Source organism: Loxodonta africana, chromosome 18 (assembly GCF_030014295.1).
Source record: "Loxodonta africana isolate mLoxAfr1 chromosome 18, mLoxAfr1.hap2, whole genome shotgun sequence".
Taxonomy (NCBI): Eukaryota; Metazoa; Chordata; class Mammalia; order Proboscidea; family Elephantidae; genus Loxodonta; species Loxodonta africana.
The window spans coordinates 34,905,184-34,922,315 of record NC_087359.1 but is presented as its reverse complement, the minus strand read 5'-3'; the positions used below and the strand labels follow the sequence as shown (position 1 = coordinate 34,922,315).

The 17,132-nt window shown below is 39.9% G+C and overlaps 2 protein-coding genes across 2 annotated transcripts; both read left to right on the top strand.

Annotated features, from left to right (window-relative positions):
• Window positions 1-2,216: 2,216 nt before the first annotated feature.
• Window positions 2,217-2,669, top strand: LOC100665335 (keratin-associated protein 9-3-like). Its single transcript, XM_064270316.1, has 2 exons — window positions 2,217-2,487; window positions 2,554-2,669. The coding sequence occupies exons 1-2, from the start codon at window positions 2,217-2,219 to the stop codon at window positions 2,667-2,669; spliced, it is 387 nt and encodes a 128-aa protein (XP_064126386.1).
• A 7,381-nt stretch (window positions 2,670-10,050) lies between these two features.
• Window positions 10,051-11,996, top strand: LOC135228087 (keratin-associated protein 9-1-like). The gene has a single exon (XM_064271094.1). The coding sequence runs from the start codon at window positions 11,544-11,546 to the stop codon at window positions 11,994-11,996; it is 453 nt and encodes a 150-aa protein (XP_064127164.1). The 5' UTR covers window positions 10,051-11,543.
• The last annotated feature ends 5,136 nt before the right edge of the window (window positions 11,997-17,132 follow it).

The window sequence follows — 17,132 nt, the reverse complement described above, 5'->3', positions numbered from 1 at the left end:
AAATAGGAGGATTTACACTACTAGATACCAAACGTTTTACAGATATGCTGTACTTTACACAGTATGATTGATATTCACAAAACAATAAACAAGTAGACCAAAGGAACAGAATAAGAAAGCAAGAAAAAGATCCAGGCATATGAGGTAATTGGATTTACAGCAAATAAAGGTGAGCAGATTACTGGAGAGAGATTGGTCTTTTTAATAAATGATGCTGGAACGATAGGCTACCCACCAGAGGCAAGGGGTGGGGGAGCTGTTGTCTACCTTTTGCCATATAAAATCCAATTCCATGTATATTTTTGATACAGGAGATCTAAATGTAAAAGGTAAAACACTAAAGCTTTTAGAATATACAAGAACATCTTTGTGATCTAATGTAGTAACGTTAAATACACCAAAATAAAGAAAAAGATAGATTTATTGGATGATATTAAAAGTAAGATCTTTAAATTATCTAAAGACAACATTAAGAGACTGAAAAGGCAAGACACATCATGGGAGAAAATATTTGTAAGGTAGGTAATATATATAACATGTATATATGAATATATATCCAGAATCTATAAAATCCATAAGAAACTGACAACCAGGAAGAATATAGAAATGGACAAAAGACTTGACAAGGCATCTCTCAAAAAAGGAGAAACATACGTAGAATATACATTAGTCACCAAAGATATGCAAACTAAAAGCATACATACATACCAGTAGAATTCAGAAGACACACAATATCAGCACCACAGGATTCATTGCTGACGGGGGAACGTTGGAATACTATTTTATTCTTTCTTCTAATGTCAACTACTTACTCTCCCTCCCTATGACCTGGAAATCTCACTCCTATGTATACACTCAACAGAAAGGTGTACATCTAGACCAGAAGACGCAATGAGTTTCAGATAGAGGAGACAGGGAATGGGTCTGAAAAAATTTAAAGATATTATGGCTGACGATTTCCCAAATTAGTTGAAATACGTAAATTTACAAATGCAAAATACCTTGAGTATCATCTCCTCTCACCTGATTCCCTCAATTATAAAAGCAGGTATGTGAAAGTCAGGGTGCCTCACCTGAGGTCACCTACCCAAATAGAATATAGGTTTGTTGTTGTTGTTGTTAATTGCCACCAAATGGGCTCCTGGTCATGGCGACCTTACATATAACAGAACGAAACATTGCCAGGTCCTCTGTCATCCTCACAATCATTGCTATTTTTGAGCCCATTGCTGCAGTCACTGTGACAATCCAGGGTATTCTGAGTGCTGTCCAATCTGAGGGGCTCATCTTCCAGCACTATACTGGACAATGTTCTGTCGTTATCCCTAAAGTTTTCATTGGCTGATTTTCAGAAGCAGATCACCAGACCTTTTACCTAGTATGGAAGTTAATTGATTGATGCTTTCTGAATCCCAGTGTATTGCATCTGCCTCTGTCCTCCTGCGTCGATGCTAATTTTGCTTATGAAAAGATTGTGCCAACCATCCTCTAACCAAATATCTTTGATTAAACTTGGGTGCACATATAGAGTAGGCAGCCACAGATAAGGATACCTGTTTAGCCTTGAATCAGACTTTTGAGTAAAGAGACTTGGACCCAGGAGGAGTTTAAATTCATCACAACATATCGACATCATGCCCCTCTCCAGGGACACTACACAATCTAAGTAAACCCATTGCCCTCAAGTCAGTCCCGACTCATAGGGACCCTATAGGACAGAATAGGCTGACCCATGGGGCTTCCAAGAGGTGGTTGGTGGATTCGAACAGTGAACCTTTAGGTTAGCAGCTGAACTTTTAACCACTGGACCACCTAAGGCCAAAACCCAAACAACCAACCAAGCTAGGGAGAGACAACTTCTCTGAACCTCCCCGGGCCACCAGGAGCTATCACATGTCCGGATAATGTCACAAGATTAGAAACGATGCTGATTGCTGCCTTTCTCATTTCTGGGAAATGTTCTAAAATAGTATGCCCAATTAAGAAAAAGATGAAAACACTAATTTTCAGAAGCTTCAAAACTCTTAGAGAACAACTTCCTCCTTGAGCCATTTCCACAGGGGCTATGGAAAACAACATAAACAGTAACAAGGAAAAGTTTTACTCATTGGTCCCTGCTTTGGGGGTCCAGTGTATAAAAGCCCCAGAGCAGAAGGAGTTCTCAGAATCTGGGACACTCACCTCTGAACAGAAGCCCACCCTCCACACCTGACACCATGACCCACTCCTGCTGCTCCCCTTGTTGCCAGCCCAGCTGCTGCACAACCACCTGCTCCCAGCCCACCTGCTACACAACCACCTGTTGCCAGCCCACCTGCTCTGGGTCCTGCTGCTACCAGCCTTGCCGCCGCCCAACTTGTCAAACCACCTGCTGTACCACCAGCTGCCAACCAGTTTGTCAGACCAGCTGCTGCCGTCCTTCCTGTTGCAGCACACCCTGCTGCCAGCCCACCTGCTCTGTGTCCAGCTGTGCTGGCCAAACCAGCTGTGGGTCCAGCTGCTGCCAGCCTTGCTGCCGCCCTAGTTGCTGCTCCACACCCTGCTGCCAGCCAGCTTGCTCTGGCCCCGTGTACTGTCGGAGAACCTGCTACCGCCCAACATGTGTCTGCCTGACTAGTGGCCTACCCCAGAGCTTCGGATCCAGCTGCTGCCAACCTTCCTGCTGCTGATCCACTCACCACAGAATCATCCATCATGGGCCAACCTTCTCACAACCAACCTGCCAGTTCCCCAGTTACTGCCGCAAGCTTGATCACCAGGCATCACTGGCACTTGCCATGATATATTACTCCTCATCTTGATTAAAATCTTTGTGGGTGGTCTTGGTAGGGTGCAATTGACTTCACTCTCATTTTCTTCAACTTCATCCGTGTTGATCTCTTTGACAGCTGCAGGCCTTTCTTGGGTGTCCCTCACCTACAGTCATTGCTCAGTCTTGAACGAGTGACCATCACTCTTTGCGGTATAGTAACTTCAGTAATAATCCTTATCGTGTTTACTATTTCTGCATACTCATGCTTTTTCTAATATGCTCATTCTTCCAGTGTATTACTTCCTCATTTTCATGGCTACTTTGCATTGTCTTCCCAGCTCCAGGCAAATGTCTCCAATTCCTTCCTAATAAAGTCTTTGCTGTCTCCCAGCCTATGTTGTGATTTTGCTGTTTGTACAACACTTACCTTCTGAGGCCTTACATTCACATTTTATTTCATAAATATTACCTTGAGTCTGACAATTACCCCTAAGCTGGCAGAACCAAAATCATCATCTCCATCCTACAGATGAATAAAGTGCCCCAAAGAAAACAGTGATCGGAACACTGGGAAGATAGGTGCTTTCGATTGTCTCTCTAGCAGTAAAAACAGACCTTCCAAATGCAGATTATTTTCCTGTTTACACGTGCATTCTCCAATCTATTTCCAAAACCTCGGTGAGCACTTGCACATTAAGGCCAGCAGGCTGTTTTAAAAGCCATCCAGTATATTTGCAGATCATTGTTTTTCTGGTTCTGTGCTAAGACATTTAACTGGGAGCTCATCTACAGAATTCTTTGTTCTACCATGTCATGCAAATGGCATTCTGGAATGTCTATTTCGTCTGACCATGTACAGTGTGGAAAATAAAAAAGGGATCAAGTAACATGCTATAAAACACACCCTCAGGACATATTTCATGCACTCTCAAACTTTGAGGCAGTTTATTCTCCTGACAAGAACATTATTAAGGAGATTGAGTATGGACACAGCCCTAGGAACTGAGCTTATCTGGCCACTCCGTGGAATTTTTACCTTGGAGCCATCCACAATCTCTGAACACAGCATCTTGCATTTTATGAGGGATTTTCAAGGACTGGATGGGATAACAAACAACTTGGCAGTTTATAAAGATGTCTCCCATCCCCAAGGTTCTTTGAGTTCCCTAAACATCCTCTGTCCTGTCCCATCATTATTTGTTTGATTGATCACTAATGTATTACCATTTTTTTTTTAAAGGTCATTAGCATTCAAATACAGAAAGGATTTACATGCCTACTGCCTGAACTGAAACATACACACTGCCACGATCATTGGCATTCTCAGACGTGGAAAAGTGATCTTCGCCCTTTCTCTCTAAGCAGTTTAAAAACAAACAAACAAACACTTCATGGCTTTTTTCTTAACTTTCCTCAATAATAAATAATAAATGTTTTCTCAATGTATTCTCCACTCTTGTGTCTCACTTTTCTCTTTCTTATGTTCACTTTAGTATGTTTTCTTAGCTACAAGGAGTCCTCCCTCTTTATTTCCTAATATAATATTTACCACTTTGCATCATTTCCACATTTTGCTATTGTTTCTGCATCATTTCCTTTAGAAGAGCTCACATTCCTACTGCATTTCACGTCTGTTGTTCCTTCCTGTGCTCACAAAAGCCTCACAAATGGTCTGAACCAAGAGTATCTTTCGAAACCAAAAAAAACCAAAACCACTGCTGTTAAGTCAATTCCAACTCGTAGCAACCCTTTAGGACGGAGTAGAACTGCCCCATAGAGTTTCCAAGGAGCACCTGGTAGATTTGAACTGCCAACCTCTTGGGTAGCAGCTGTAGCTCTTAACCACTACACCACCAGGGTTTCCAAGAGTATCTTTAGCAATCAATAAATGAGAAAAGTGACTTGCTTAATGTCTGTGTACAAGCTGAGAAATGAGAGGAACAAGAATATGAGCAGAAACTGCGCATCACCAGAATCTATGATAGATATGAGGGCAATATGATGGAAACTTTATGCCAAAATTTCTTTAAAATTACATAAAATTGAGAATTTTAGAGAAAAAAAATCAAAGCTGACATGAGAAATAGAAAATCTGAAGAGTTTTGTATTTACTCAAGAAATTGAACCAACAATTATAAACGTTAAACCCCTTCCTGCAACACACATACACACCCTGAGACAACAAATGGCTTCCACCAGTGTATTTTGCTGAATATCAAATAGTAAGGAAGAAATAATAAAATCTTAAATTCTTGTAGGTATGATTAAAAAGATATAATGTACAAATCATTTTATAAGTCCAGTATAAATTTGATACCCAAACATAACACAGTGATGTCAAGAAAGAAAAGCTACAGGTAAACACATTCAGGCAAACCACAGAGATGCAAAATTTCTAAACAAAATATTAACAAAAAGAATTTTCTGATACATACAAAGATTAATACAGCATTTATTCCAGCAACGCAAGGTAGATTTAACATGCAAAAATTACTCAATGTAGTTCACCACCTTAACAAAATAAAATAAAAAATTCCCATCATTATCTTAATAGATACAGAAAGAGCATTTTATACCTTTTAATACAACTTACATGATTTTTTAAAATGTTATAAAACTATAAAACATAAACCAACTATACCTACTGTAATGTACTGAACTGTGCCACCCCAAAATTTGTGTCAGTTTGGCTACGCCATGATTCCCAATATTGTTTGATTGTCCACCGTTTTGTCATCTGATGTGATTTTGCCATGCATTGTAAATCTTGCCTATATGATGTTAATGAGGTGGGATTAGAGGCAGTTATGTTAACGAGGCAGGATTCAATCTAGAAGATTAGGTTGTGTCTTAAATCAATCTCTTTTGAGATGTAAAAGGAAGAAGCCAGCAGAGACAGGGGGACCTCATAACACCAAGAAAGAAGAGCCAGGACAATAGTGTGTCCTTTGGATCCAGGGTCTCTGCACTGAGAAGCTCCTCGACCGGGGAAGATTGATGACAAGGACCTTCCCCTAGAGCCAACAGAGAGAGAAGGCCTTCCCTGGAGCTAGCATCATGAATCTGGACTTCTACCTTCCTAAACTGTGAGAGAATAAATTTTCTCTTTGTTAAAATAATCCACTTGTGGTATTTCTATTATAGCAGGACTAAATAACTAAGATACCTAACCAACTTCTCTAGAACACTCCATCCAACAGCAGCAGCACAATACATATTTTTCTCAAGCACACATAAACAATTCTCCTGGGCACACCATTTACTAAGCCATAACACAAGCCTCTATAAATTTAAAAGGATTCAACTCATACAAAGTACATTCTCCAACCACAAAGAAATTAAATTGGAAATCAACAATAGAAGGAAATTTGGGATATTCAAGAATATATGGAAATTAAAGATCATATATGTACTGATAAATAACCAATGAGTCACAGAAGAAACCATAAGGGGAATTAGAAAATACATTGATATTTCAGATAAGTAACCTAACTGTCCATCTTAAGAAACCTAAAAAGAAGAGCTAACTAAACCCAAAACAAGCAGAAGAAAGAAAATAACAAATATTAAACTGGAAATAAATGAGGGACTAGTAAATAGGGGAAAATCAATGAAAACAAATGTTGATTCTTCTAAAATGTAAACAAAATACCCAATTCAAGCTAACGTAACCTAGAAAAAAAGAGAGAAGACTCAAATTATTAAAATCAGGAATGAATGAGGGGCATTGCTACTGACCTTACAGAAATGAAAAAAATTAGAAGGAAAAACATGTGAACAATTGTATCCCACAAGTTAGAAACGTTCGCACTGCTGGTGGAAATACAAAATGGCATAGCCACTTTGGCAAACAGTTTGGCAGTTCCTCTAAACTTAAACGTAGAGTTACCCTGTGACTTCATAGGTGTCTACCCAAGAGAAATACACCTATGCTCACACAAAAACTTGTACAGGAATGTTCATATCAGCACTATTCAAAAATACGAAAAAGTGGAAATAACACAAATGTGCATGGAATGACGAACAGATAAACACAGTTTGATATAGCTGTACAAAACCCAAAAAGTCAACCCCACTTCTGTTGAGTGGATTGCAACTCATAGTGACCGTACAGGACATAGCAGAACTGCCTCATAGGGTTCCCAAGGCTGTAAATCATTTTTTAAAATATTTTATTGTGTTTTTGGTGAAAGTTTACACAAGAAATTATTGATCTTACTTAACAATTTCCACACATATTATTGAATGACATTTATTACATTCTTTACAATATATCAGCAATCTCATTATTTCCAATTTGGTTGTTCTGTTTCCATTAATCTAGCTTCCCTGTAGCCCCTAACCTTCTCATCTTTGGTCTAAGGTAAATGTTAAGCATTTGGCTTCATCTACATGATTATTTTGAGGAAGACAGTACTTATGGGTAATATTTTTTATTTTATGGGCCAATCTGTCATTTGGCTGGAAGGTGACCCCTGGGAGTGGTTTGAGTTCCAAGTTTAAAGAGTATTTCAGGGCAATAGTCTCGGAGCTCATCTAGTCTCTACCAGTGCAGTAAATCTGGCCATTTTTTAGGAATCTGAGTTTTATTCTACATTTTTCTCCCATTGTATCCAGGACCATCTATTGGGTCCTGATCAGAATGGTCAGTAGTGGTAGCCAAGTACCATCTAGTTCTTCTGGTCTCCAAACAGGTGATGTCGTTGTTCATGTAGACTGTTGATTTTGTAGACTAGTTTCTTATTTGAGTCTTTGGTTTCCTTCTTTCTCTTTACCTCTGAATGAGTAGAGACCAACAGTTGTATCTCAGATGTCCACTAGTGAGCTTTTAAACCCCGGACACTACACACCAAAGTAGGATGCACAACACTGTCTTTATGGACTATATTATGCCAATTGATCAAGTTCCCCCATGAGACTGTGGTCCCAAGCCCTCAAACCCAGTAGACCATCCAGTGAGAGATTTGCTTGTGTCTAGGAAGTATCCGTAGCTGTGCCAAGTATCCTTATGGAAGAAGAATGCACTACTTTCTCCCATGGAACAGCTGGTAAGTTCAAACCAATGACCTTCTGATTAGCAGGTGAGGGCTTATTCAGTCATAAAAAGGAGTGAAGTACAATGTCGGTAACTCCCAAAAACATTAATTACGTTAAATGAAAGAAGCTAAACAGAAAAGGCCACATGTTGTATGATTCCATTTCTATGAATTGTCCAGAATAGGCAAATCTATAGAGACAAAAAGCAGATTAGTGGTTGCCACAACGTGCGACGAGGAGGACTAGGAAGTGATTACTAATGGGTACAAAGTTTCTCTGTTGGGGTCATGAAAATATTCTGTAATTATATAGTGGTCATGGTTGCCCAACCTTGTGAATATAATAAAAACCACTAAATTGTACACTTTCAAAAGACGAATTTTATGGTATGTGAATTATATCTCATTAAAATATTTTTAAACAGAAAGTATTATATGAAAGGAAAGTTTCCCTTTGAGATCAGGAGAAAACAAAGCTCCTTGTTATAACCGCTTCTATTCGACATAGTTTTGGAGGCTGCATGCAGTGCAGTAAGGCAAGAAGAATAACTGATAATGGGATTAATAATGAAATAATACAAGGCTCAAAATTCACAGGTCACATTACTGTGTACATAGAAACCCCCAATCTATGGATAAATTATTAGGATTGATAAGGGTGTTTCAGCAAGGTTTCTAGATATTACAGAGCCAATATACAAAAATTTTATTGTTATTTATATGACAGAAAACAACAGCTGTAAACATTAAATGAAAACGATTCCATTTATAATATGATAAACATTACTTAGCTAAGGATAAATGTAATGAAAGCTGTGCAAAAACTGCACAGGAAACTACAAGACATTATTACAGGAAGCAAAAAAAATTAAATAAAGATATATTAAATTAATGAACTGGAAGATCCAATATTGGAAAAATGCCAATTCTCCCCAAAATGATACATAAATACAACATAATTATAGCAGAAAAGCAAGCAGTTTTTGAGGGTATGCGGGGCAGGGGGAATGCAGAGAGTGGGATTTACAAGCCATCCTAAAATTTAGAGAAGAATGAAGCTCTACCCATAGCTCATACCATGTATGAAAATTAATTCAAAATGCATCAAGAACCTAAACATACAACTAAGATGCATCAATTGGTCTCAACCCACCTGGATCAAAGGAGAATGAAGAACACCAAGGTCACACGATAACTAAGAGCCCAAGAGACAGAAAGGGCCACATGAACCAGAGACCTACATCATCCTGAGACCAGAAGAACTAGTTGGTGCCCGGCCACAATCGATGACTGCCCTCACAGGGAGCACAACAGAGAACCCCTGAGGGAGCAGGAGATCAGTGGGATGCAGACCCCAAATTCTCATAAAAAGACCAGACTTAATGGTCTGACTGAGACTAGAGGAATCCTGGCTGTCATGGTCCCCAAACCTTCTGTTGGCACAGGATGGGAACCATTCCCGAAGACAACTCATCAGACATGAAAGGGACTGGACAGTGGGTGAGAGAGAGATGCTGAGGAAGAGTGAGCTAATAATATCAGATGGACACTTGAGACTGTGTTGGCATCTCCTGTCTGGAGCAGGGATGGGAGGATAGAGAGAGTTGGAAGCTGGCAAAATTGTCATGAAAGGAGAGACTGGAAGGGCTGACTCATTAGGGGGAGAGCAAGTGGGAGTACGGAGTATGGTGTACATAAACTTACATGTGACAGTCTGACTTGATTTGTGAACGTTCACTTGAAGCTCAATAAAAGTTAATAAAAAAAAAAAAGAACCTAAATATAAGAACTAAAACCATAAAATTCTTAAAAGAAAACATAGGGGTATTCCTTTGTTATCTAGTTTATGATAATAAAATCTTAGTTAGATATGACACCAAAAGCATGAACAACTAAAGACAAAATAGATAAATTGGACTTCAATACAATCTAAAATTTTTGTGCATGAAAGGACTTTAACGACAAAGTGTAGAGACAACCTATAGATTGGGAGAAATTTGGGGGGAACCATATATCTGAAAAGGGTTTAATAGCCAGAATATATGAAGAACTCCTACAATTTAACAACAAAAGACAAACAATCCAATTAAAAAATGGGCAAAGGACTTAAATAGACATTTCCCCAAAGAAGACATACCTATGACCAACAAGCACATGAAAAATGCTCAAGGTCATTAGTCATAAAAACCAAACCAAACCCATTGCTGTCATTAAAAAATAATAATAATAAAACCATAATGAGATACCACTTCACCCCTACTAGGATGACTATGATTTTAAAAAAAAGAAAGAAAGCAACAGGTGATGAGGGTGTGGAGAAATTGGATCCCTCGCTCATTGCTGGTGGGATTGTAAAATGATCCAGCCACTGTGGAAAACAGTTTGGCAGCTCCACAAAAACTTAAACATAGAATTACCATATCAACAAGCAATTCCACTTCTAGATATATACCTGACACAATTGAAAGCAGGAATGAAAATAGATACTGGTACACCGATGTTCACTGAAGTATTATTCACAATAGCCAAAGAGTGGTAGTAACCTAAATGCCCATCAATAGATAAATAGATACACAAAATGAATATTCCTCAATCATAAAAAGAACTGAAGGCCTGATACATGCTACAACATGAGTGACCCTCGAAAACTTTATGCTGAGTAAAATATGTCAGTCACAACTGCGCAAATATTGTATGATCTCACTTTTATGAAATATCGAGAGATGGCAAATGTATAGACGCCAAAGTTTATTAGTAGTTACCAGGGGCAAGAAGAAGGCAGCAAAGGAAAGTCATTGTCCGGAGGGCACTGAGTTTCCGATAAGAGTGATGGAAAAATTAGGAGACTGAGAGTGGTGATGGTTCTACAACATGATGAATGTGATTAATGTCACTGAATTGTGCACGTAAAAGATGTTGAAATGGCAAACGTGTATTTTTACCACAATAAAAAGAATGTGCAGGTTAGAGTGTCTCACCTCAAGTCACTGAATCTACCAGTAAACAGGGTCAAGGCTGGAGTCACCAATTTGTTCCAGTTTCTCAAGGACTCTCCAAATAAAGACACTGAAAGTCCCACATCATGGGAACTCCTCAGCCCTGGGAAAGCCAGAATACCTGGTCACCCAAGTTGTAAAGTAATGGATGCTGCCTGAGTCCCCAGCGTACTGCTTCTGTTTCTAACCACCTGTTTTCCTTCTTCTTTGCCATATGGAAGAGATGGTGCCAAACATCCTCTACACCAGTATCTTTGATAGAACTGGGATACCCAGGTACAGCAGTTGCCACAGATACCTATTTATTGTAGCCTTGATATCAGGCTTTCCTGGTGAACAGGCTTGGGCCCAGCAGGCTTTCAATTTATGACTCCATGCATCGGCATCAGCTGAGAGGAACACCGTTCTGACCCTCCATGGCAGCTGGAACTATCATGTGACCAGACGATGATTGGAGCAGGAAGGATGCTGATGATGTGACTGCCTCCCTTTTATCTGAAAAAAAGTTTCTATGAATAATTCTCAATTAAGAAACATTAAGCATCTATTTTCAAAAGATGCAAAACCCTTAAAGAACAACTTCCTCCTTGACAATTCCTCCAATGATGATAGAAAACAACATGAGCAATAACAAGGAAAAGTCCTGGTTATTGGCTCAAACTTTGGCAGTTCAGTGTATAAAAGCCCCAGAGCAGAAGGAGTTCTCAGAACCTGGGACACTCACCTCTGAACAGAAGCCCACCTTCCACACCTGACACCATGACCCACTCCTGCTGCTCCCCTTGTTGCCAGCCCAGCTGCTGCACAACCACCTGCTCCCAGCCCACCTGCTACACAACCACCTGTTGCCAGCCCACCTGCTCTGGGTCCTGCTGCTACCAGCCTTGCCGCCGCCCAACTTGTCAAACCACCTGCTGTACCACCAGCTGCCAACCAGTTTGTCAGACCAGCTGCTGCCGTCCTTCCTGTTGCAGCACACCCTGCTGCCAGCCCACCTGCTCTGTGTCCAGCTGCGCTGGCCAAACCAGCTGTGGGTCCAGCTGCTGCCAGCCTTGCTGCCGCCCTAGTTGCTGCTCCACACCCTGCTGCCAGCCAGCTTGCTCTGGCCCCGTGTACTGTCGGAGAACCTGCTACCGCCCAACGTGTGTCTGCCTGACTAGTGGCCTACCCCAGAGCTTTGGATCCAGCTGCTGCCAACCTTCCTGCTGCTGATCCACTCACCACAGAATCATCCATCATGACCAACCTTCTCACAACCAACCTGCCAGTTCCCCAGTTACTGCCGCAAGCTTGATCACCAGGCATCGCTGGCACTTGCCATGATATAACCATCTTTATATTACTCCTCATCTTGATTAAAATCTTTGTGGGTGGTCTTGGTAGGGTGCAGTTGACTTCCTCTCATTTTCTTCCGCTTCATCTCTGTTGATCTGTGACAGCTGTAGGCCTTCCTTGGATGTCCTTGACCTAAGGTCATGGCCCCATCTCGGATTAGTGCCCATCACTCTCTACCATTAAGTAGCCTCAATAATAAATCCTTTTCGTGTTTACCATTCTCTATAATCATGTTTTTCTAATGTACTCTCTCTCCCAGTGTGCCACTTTCTCCTTTTCGTGACCACTTTGCATTGTCTTCCCAGCTCCAGAGAAACTTCCCTAATTTCTTCTTAATAAAGTCTTTGTTATCTTCCAACCTGTATTGTGATTTTGCTCTTCCTACATTTACCTTACGAGGCATTACATTCATATTTTATTACATAAATATTATCTTGAGCCTGACAATGACCCCTAAGTTGGCAGAACCAAGATGATTCATCTCCATATTCCAGAGGAATAAAGTGACACAAAGAAAACAGTGGTCAGAACACTGGAAAGGCACATGCTTTGAATTGCCTATCGAGTGAAAACAGACCTTTCCAAATATAGATTATTTTTCTGTTTACATGTGCATTCTTTATTCTATTTCCAAAACCTCAGTGACCACTCGCACACGAAGGCCATGTGTTAGTCATCTAGTGTTGCTCTAACATAAATACCACATGTAGATGGCTTTAACAAATATAAGTTTATTCTCTCACAGCCTAGTAGGCTACAAGTCCAAATTCGTGGTATCAGCTCCAGGGAAAGTCTTTCTCTGTCTGTCAGCTCTGAAGGAAGGTCCTTGTCATCAATCTTCCCTTGGTCTGAGAGCTTCTCTGTGCAGGAACCCCAGGTCCAAAGGACATGCTCTGCTCCCAGCACTGCTTTCTTGGGGGTATGAGGTCCCCATGTCTTTCTACTCACTTCTCTCTTTTATATCTCAAAAGAGATTGGCTTAAGACTTTATCTGATCTTGTAGATCTCATCAATATAACTGCCACTAATCTGTCTCATTACATCATAGTGATAGGATTTATAACACATAGGGAAATCACATCAGATGACAAAATGGTAGACAATCATACTGGGAATCATGACGTAGCCAGGTGGACAGATATTTTGGGGAGATACAATTCAATCCATGACAGGCTAGCAGGCTGTTTTAAAATCCATCCAATATATTTCAGCATCATCGTATTTCTGGCACTGTACTAGAACATTTAGCTAGAAGCTCATCTAAAGAATTCTTTGTTCTTCAATGTCATGCAAATCGCATTCTGAAATGTCTATTTCACCTGGCCATGTACAGTGTGGAAAATAAAAAAGGGATCGAGTCACATATCAGAAAACATATCCTCTGAACATATTTCACGCACTCCCAAACTTTAAAGCAACTTATTCTCCTGACATGAACATTATTAAGGAAATTGAGCATGGACACAGTCTTAGGAATTGAGATAATCTAACCACTGAATATCATTCAAAAGCAGCTGCAGCAGTATATCGACAAGGAACTGCCAGAAATTCAAGCTGGATACAGAAGAGGATGTGGAATGAGGGCTATCATTGCTGATGTCAGATGGATCCTGGCTGAAAGCAGAGAATACTAGAAAGATGTTTATATGTGTTTTATTGCCTATGCAAAGGCATTCAACTGTGTGGATCATAACACATTATGGATAACATTGCAAAGAATTGGAATTTCAGAACACTTAATTGTGCTCATGAAGAACCTGCACATAGATCAACAGTCATTCGAAAAGAACAAGGGGATGCTGTATGGTTTAAAGTCAGGAAAGGTGTGTGTCAGGGTTGTATTCTTTCACCATCCCTATTCAGTCTGTATGCTGAGCAATAAATCTGAGAAGCTGGACTCTAAGAAGAAGAATGGGGCATTAAGGTTGGAGGAAGACTCATTAACAGCCTGTGTTATAAGATGACAAAACCTAACTTACTGAAAGTGAAGAGGATTTGGAGCACTTGCTGATGAAGATCAAAGACTGCAGCCTTCAGCATGGATTACACCTCAACATAAAGGAAACAAAAATTCTCACAACTGGACCAATAAGCAACATCATGATAAACAGAGAAAAGATTGAAGTTGTCAAGGATTTCATTTTACTTGGACCCACAATCAACACCCAATGAAGCAGTAGTCAAGAAATCAAAAGACACATTGCATTGGGCAAATCTGCTGCGACAGACCTCTTTAAAGTGTTGAAAACCGAAGACGCCACCTTGAAGACTAAGGTGCACCTGACCCAAGCCATGGTGTTTTCAATTGACTCATATGCATGTGAAACCTGGATGATGCATAAGGAAGACCAAAGAATTGGTGCCTTTAAATTGTGGTGTTGGTGAAGAATATTGGATATACCATGGGCTACCACAAGAATGAACAAATCTGTCTTGGAAGAAGTACAATCAGAATACTCCTCAGAAGTAAGGATGACAAGACTACATCTCACTAACTTTGAACATGTTATCAGGAGGGATCAGTCCCTGGAGAAGGATCATGCTTGGTAAAGTACAGGGTCAGCAAAAAAGAGGAAGACTCTCAAGGAGATGGATTGACACAGTGGCTGCTACAATGGGCTCAAGCATAATAATGATTGTAAGGATGGTGCAGGACGGGGCGGTGTTTCGTTCTGTTGTACATAGAGTTGCTATGAGTTGGAACCAACTTGACGGCACCTAACAACAAAAACAACAACCACTCCGTAGAAATTTTACATTTGAGCTATCCACAATCTCTACACACAGCACCTTGCATTTTATGAGGAATTTTCAAAAATGGAATCTGACAGCTAACCATTTGGCAGGAAGTTCATCAAGGTCCCTTCCATCACTAAGATTCTTTGAGCTTCTTAAACACCCTCTGCCCTACCCCATCATTATTTGATTGACTTATTGCTATCATGTTACCATTCTCTGAAGTCCATAAGTATTCAAATACATAAAGCATTCAAATGCATAATGCCTTAAACTAAACATTCACACTGCCATGATCATTGGCATTCATTTGGAGAGATTAAAAAAAAAAAACACAAAAACTGTCTTCCAAAAGGCATTCACAACCTTGATAACTTTATCATGGCCTGGGTCTTCAGCCTTGCAGAACTGATTTTGTTTACATACCAAGTCTGAAGCCACCTCTTGGAGCAGATTAATGTTATCCAAGCCAATAAAGCAAAGATGTCTATTTATTAACTTACAAGAGAATTAACTTTATCAAGAATGGAAATCTTCTCAACCACCACATATTCTCCTTATAGAAGATTATTTTGCGAGGAAGAGATAAAACAATGGAGTAAAAGGAACTAAATGTTGAGAGGCGTTTGATGCATTCACTTCACAATAGGTCTCACCAGCGCAACTGGAAAACCCACAGTCCTGCCGCTAACTCTCCTTCTTCCCTGGCCAGTGCTTGGCCATACACTGCCAACATTTGCCTCAGCACTTCTCTTAGCTCTAAGTTTTCATGGCTCATTAGTACACCTCCACCCCCATCTAAGTTTCACTGTTTGTTTTTTCACATTTTTTATAGCTTCAATCAGATCTGAGTCAATTCCTCAGGCTTGGCATATATTCTTTTTAAGGTGACTTTGCAAAATTGGGCTTGGTTCTTTGTAATGTAGATTCCCAGTCTTGGGTGGTATCTTACTGTAGTCCCTAACTTTTGATGCCTCCTCACTCAAGCCATTGCATCATGAACATCCATGATGAAATTTATGCTTCAGCCTATTTCATTTCTACTGTGATATCTGTTCGTTATTTAAATATTTCTAATTGCATTTCAGGATGAGTTGAGGTTTTTTCCCTTTCTCTTTTTTTATTTGAGTAAAAGACAACCTCTAGATTAGGCCTTCTAGTAAAATATAATATTGTTATGGAAAGAACTGGGGTTGATCTAAGAAAACTGGCCTTGGTCTTTATTTCCTCTATCAAAGTGCAGAAAACTCAACCCATTTTTCATTGGAAACCTTCTCTTTGGAATCTCTCCTATAGCAGGCACATGGTTTCAGAAAGTACACGTGGAATTTTTCTTGTGTATGTGCTTGAAATGAGAATGAATGTTAGACTCCAAGCTCAAACTCTGCGTTTAATTTATGTTAAGAAGAACCTTTAGAAATGATGTCAGTAATGATATCCCTCATTCCATGTCCTCTTCTGAATCCAGCTTAAATTTTTGGCAGTTCCCTGTCAATGTACTGCTGCAACTGTTTTCAAATTATCTTCGGCAAAATTTTACTTATGTGTGATATTAACGATATTATTTGATAATTTCTGCATTCTGTTGGATCACCTTTTTTTGACATGGGCAGAAATATGGATCTCTTCCAGTCAGTTGGCCAGGTAGCTGTCTTCGAAATTTCTTGGCATAGAAAGTGAGTACTTCCAGCATTGCATCTATTTGTTGAAACATCTCTATTGCTATTCCATTAATTCCTGGAACCTTGTTTTTTGCCAATGCCTTCAGTGCAACTTGGATGTCTACCTTCAAGACCATGTTTTATAATGGATATTGTACATGTTCCATAATCAATATTATGGTTCAAACATGGGTTTTTTGCCTTTGGTCTTCAAATCTCTTGAAAATTTGGTATTTATGCCATCAGTCTACTCTTCTCCCTTTCCCCATTCCTTTAGTGCTTGGGTTCTCCAATCCCTAGTATGCCTGCCCAAAGAGGTGTCCTTGCTTCTTGACTTCTGCCACGTCCACAAATCAAACCACAATTTTAGGTCACTCTCACTTTTTCTTCTTGAGCCACCCTATTGCCAAGAACTTATGAACCCAAAAAAACCAAACCCATTGTCATCGAGTTGGTTCCAACTCCTAGCGACCCAATAGGACAAAGTAGAACTGCCCTATAGGGTTTCCAAGGAGCAGCTGGTAGATTCAAATTGCCAGCTTTTTGGTAGCAGCAGAGTTCTTTAACCACTACGCCACGAAGGCCCCATGAGAAGATCTAAAACAATGAGCTCAAA

Excerpts from the sequence above, each read along its gene's own strand:
- LOC135228087 (XM_064271094.1), top strand. The coding sequence starts at position 11,544 with ATGACCCACTCCTGCTGCTCCCCTTGTTGCCAGCCCAGCTGCTGCACA.
- LOC100665335 (XM_064270316.1), top strand. The coding sequence starts at position 2,217 with ATGACCCACTCCTGCTGCTCCCCTTGTTGCCAGCCCAGCTGCTGCACA. Across the intron at positions 2,488-2,553 it reads CTGTGCTGGCCAAACCAGCT|CTTGCTCTGGCCCCGTGTAC; the intron begins GTGGGTCCAGCT and ends GCTGCCAGCCAG.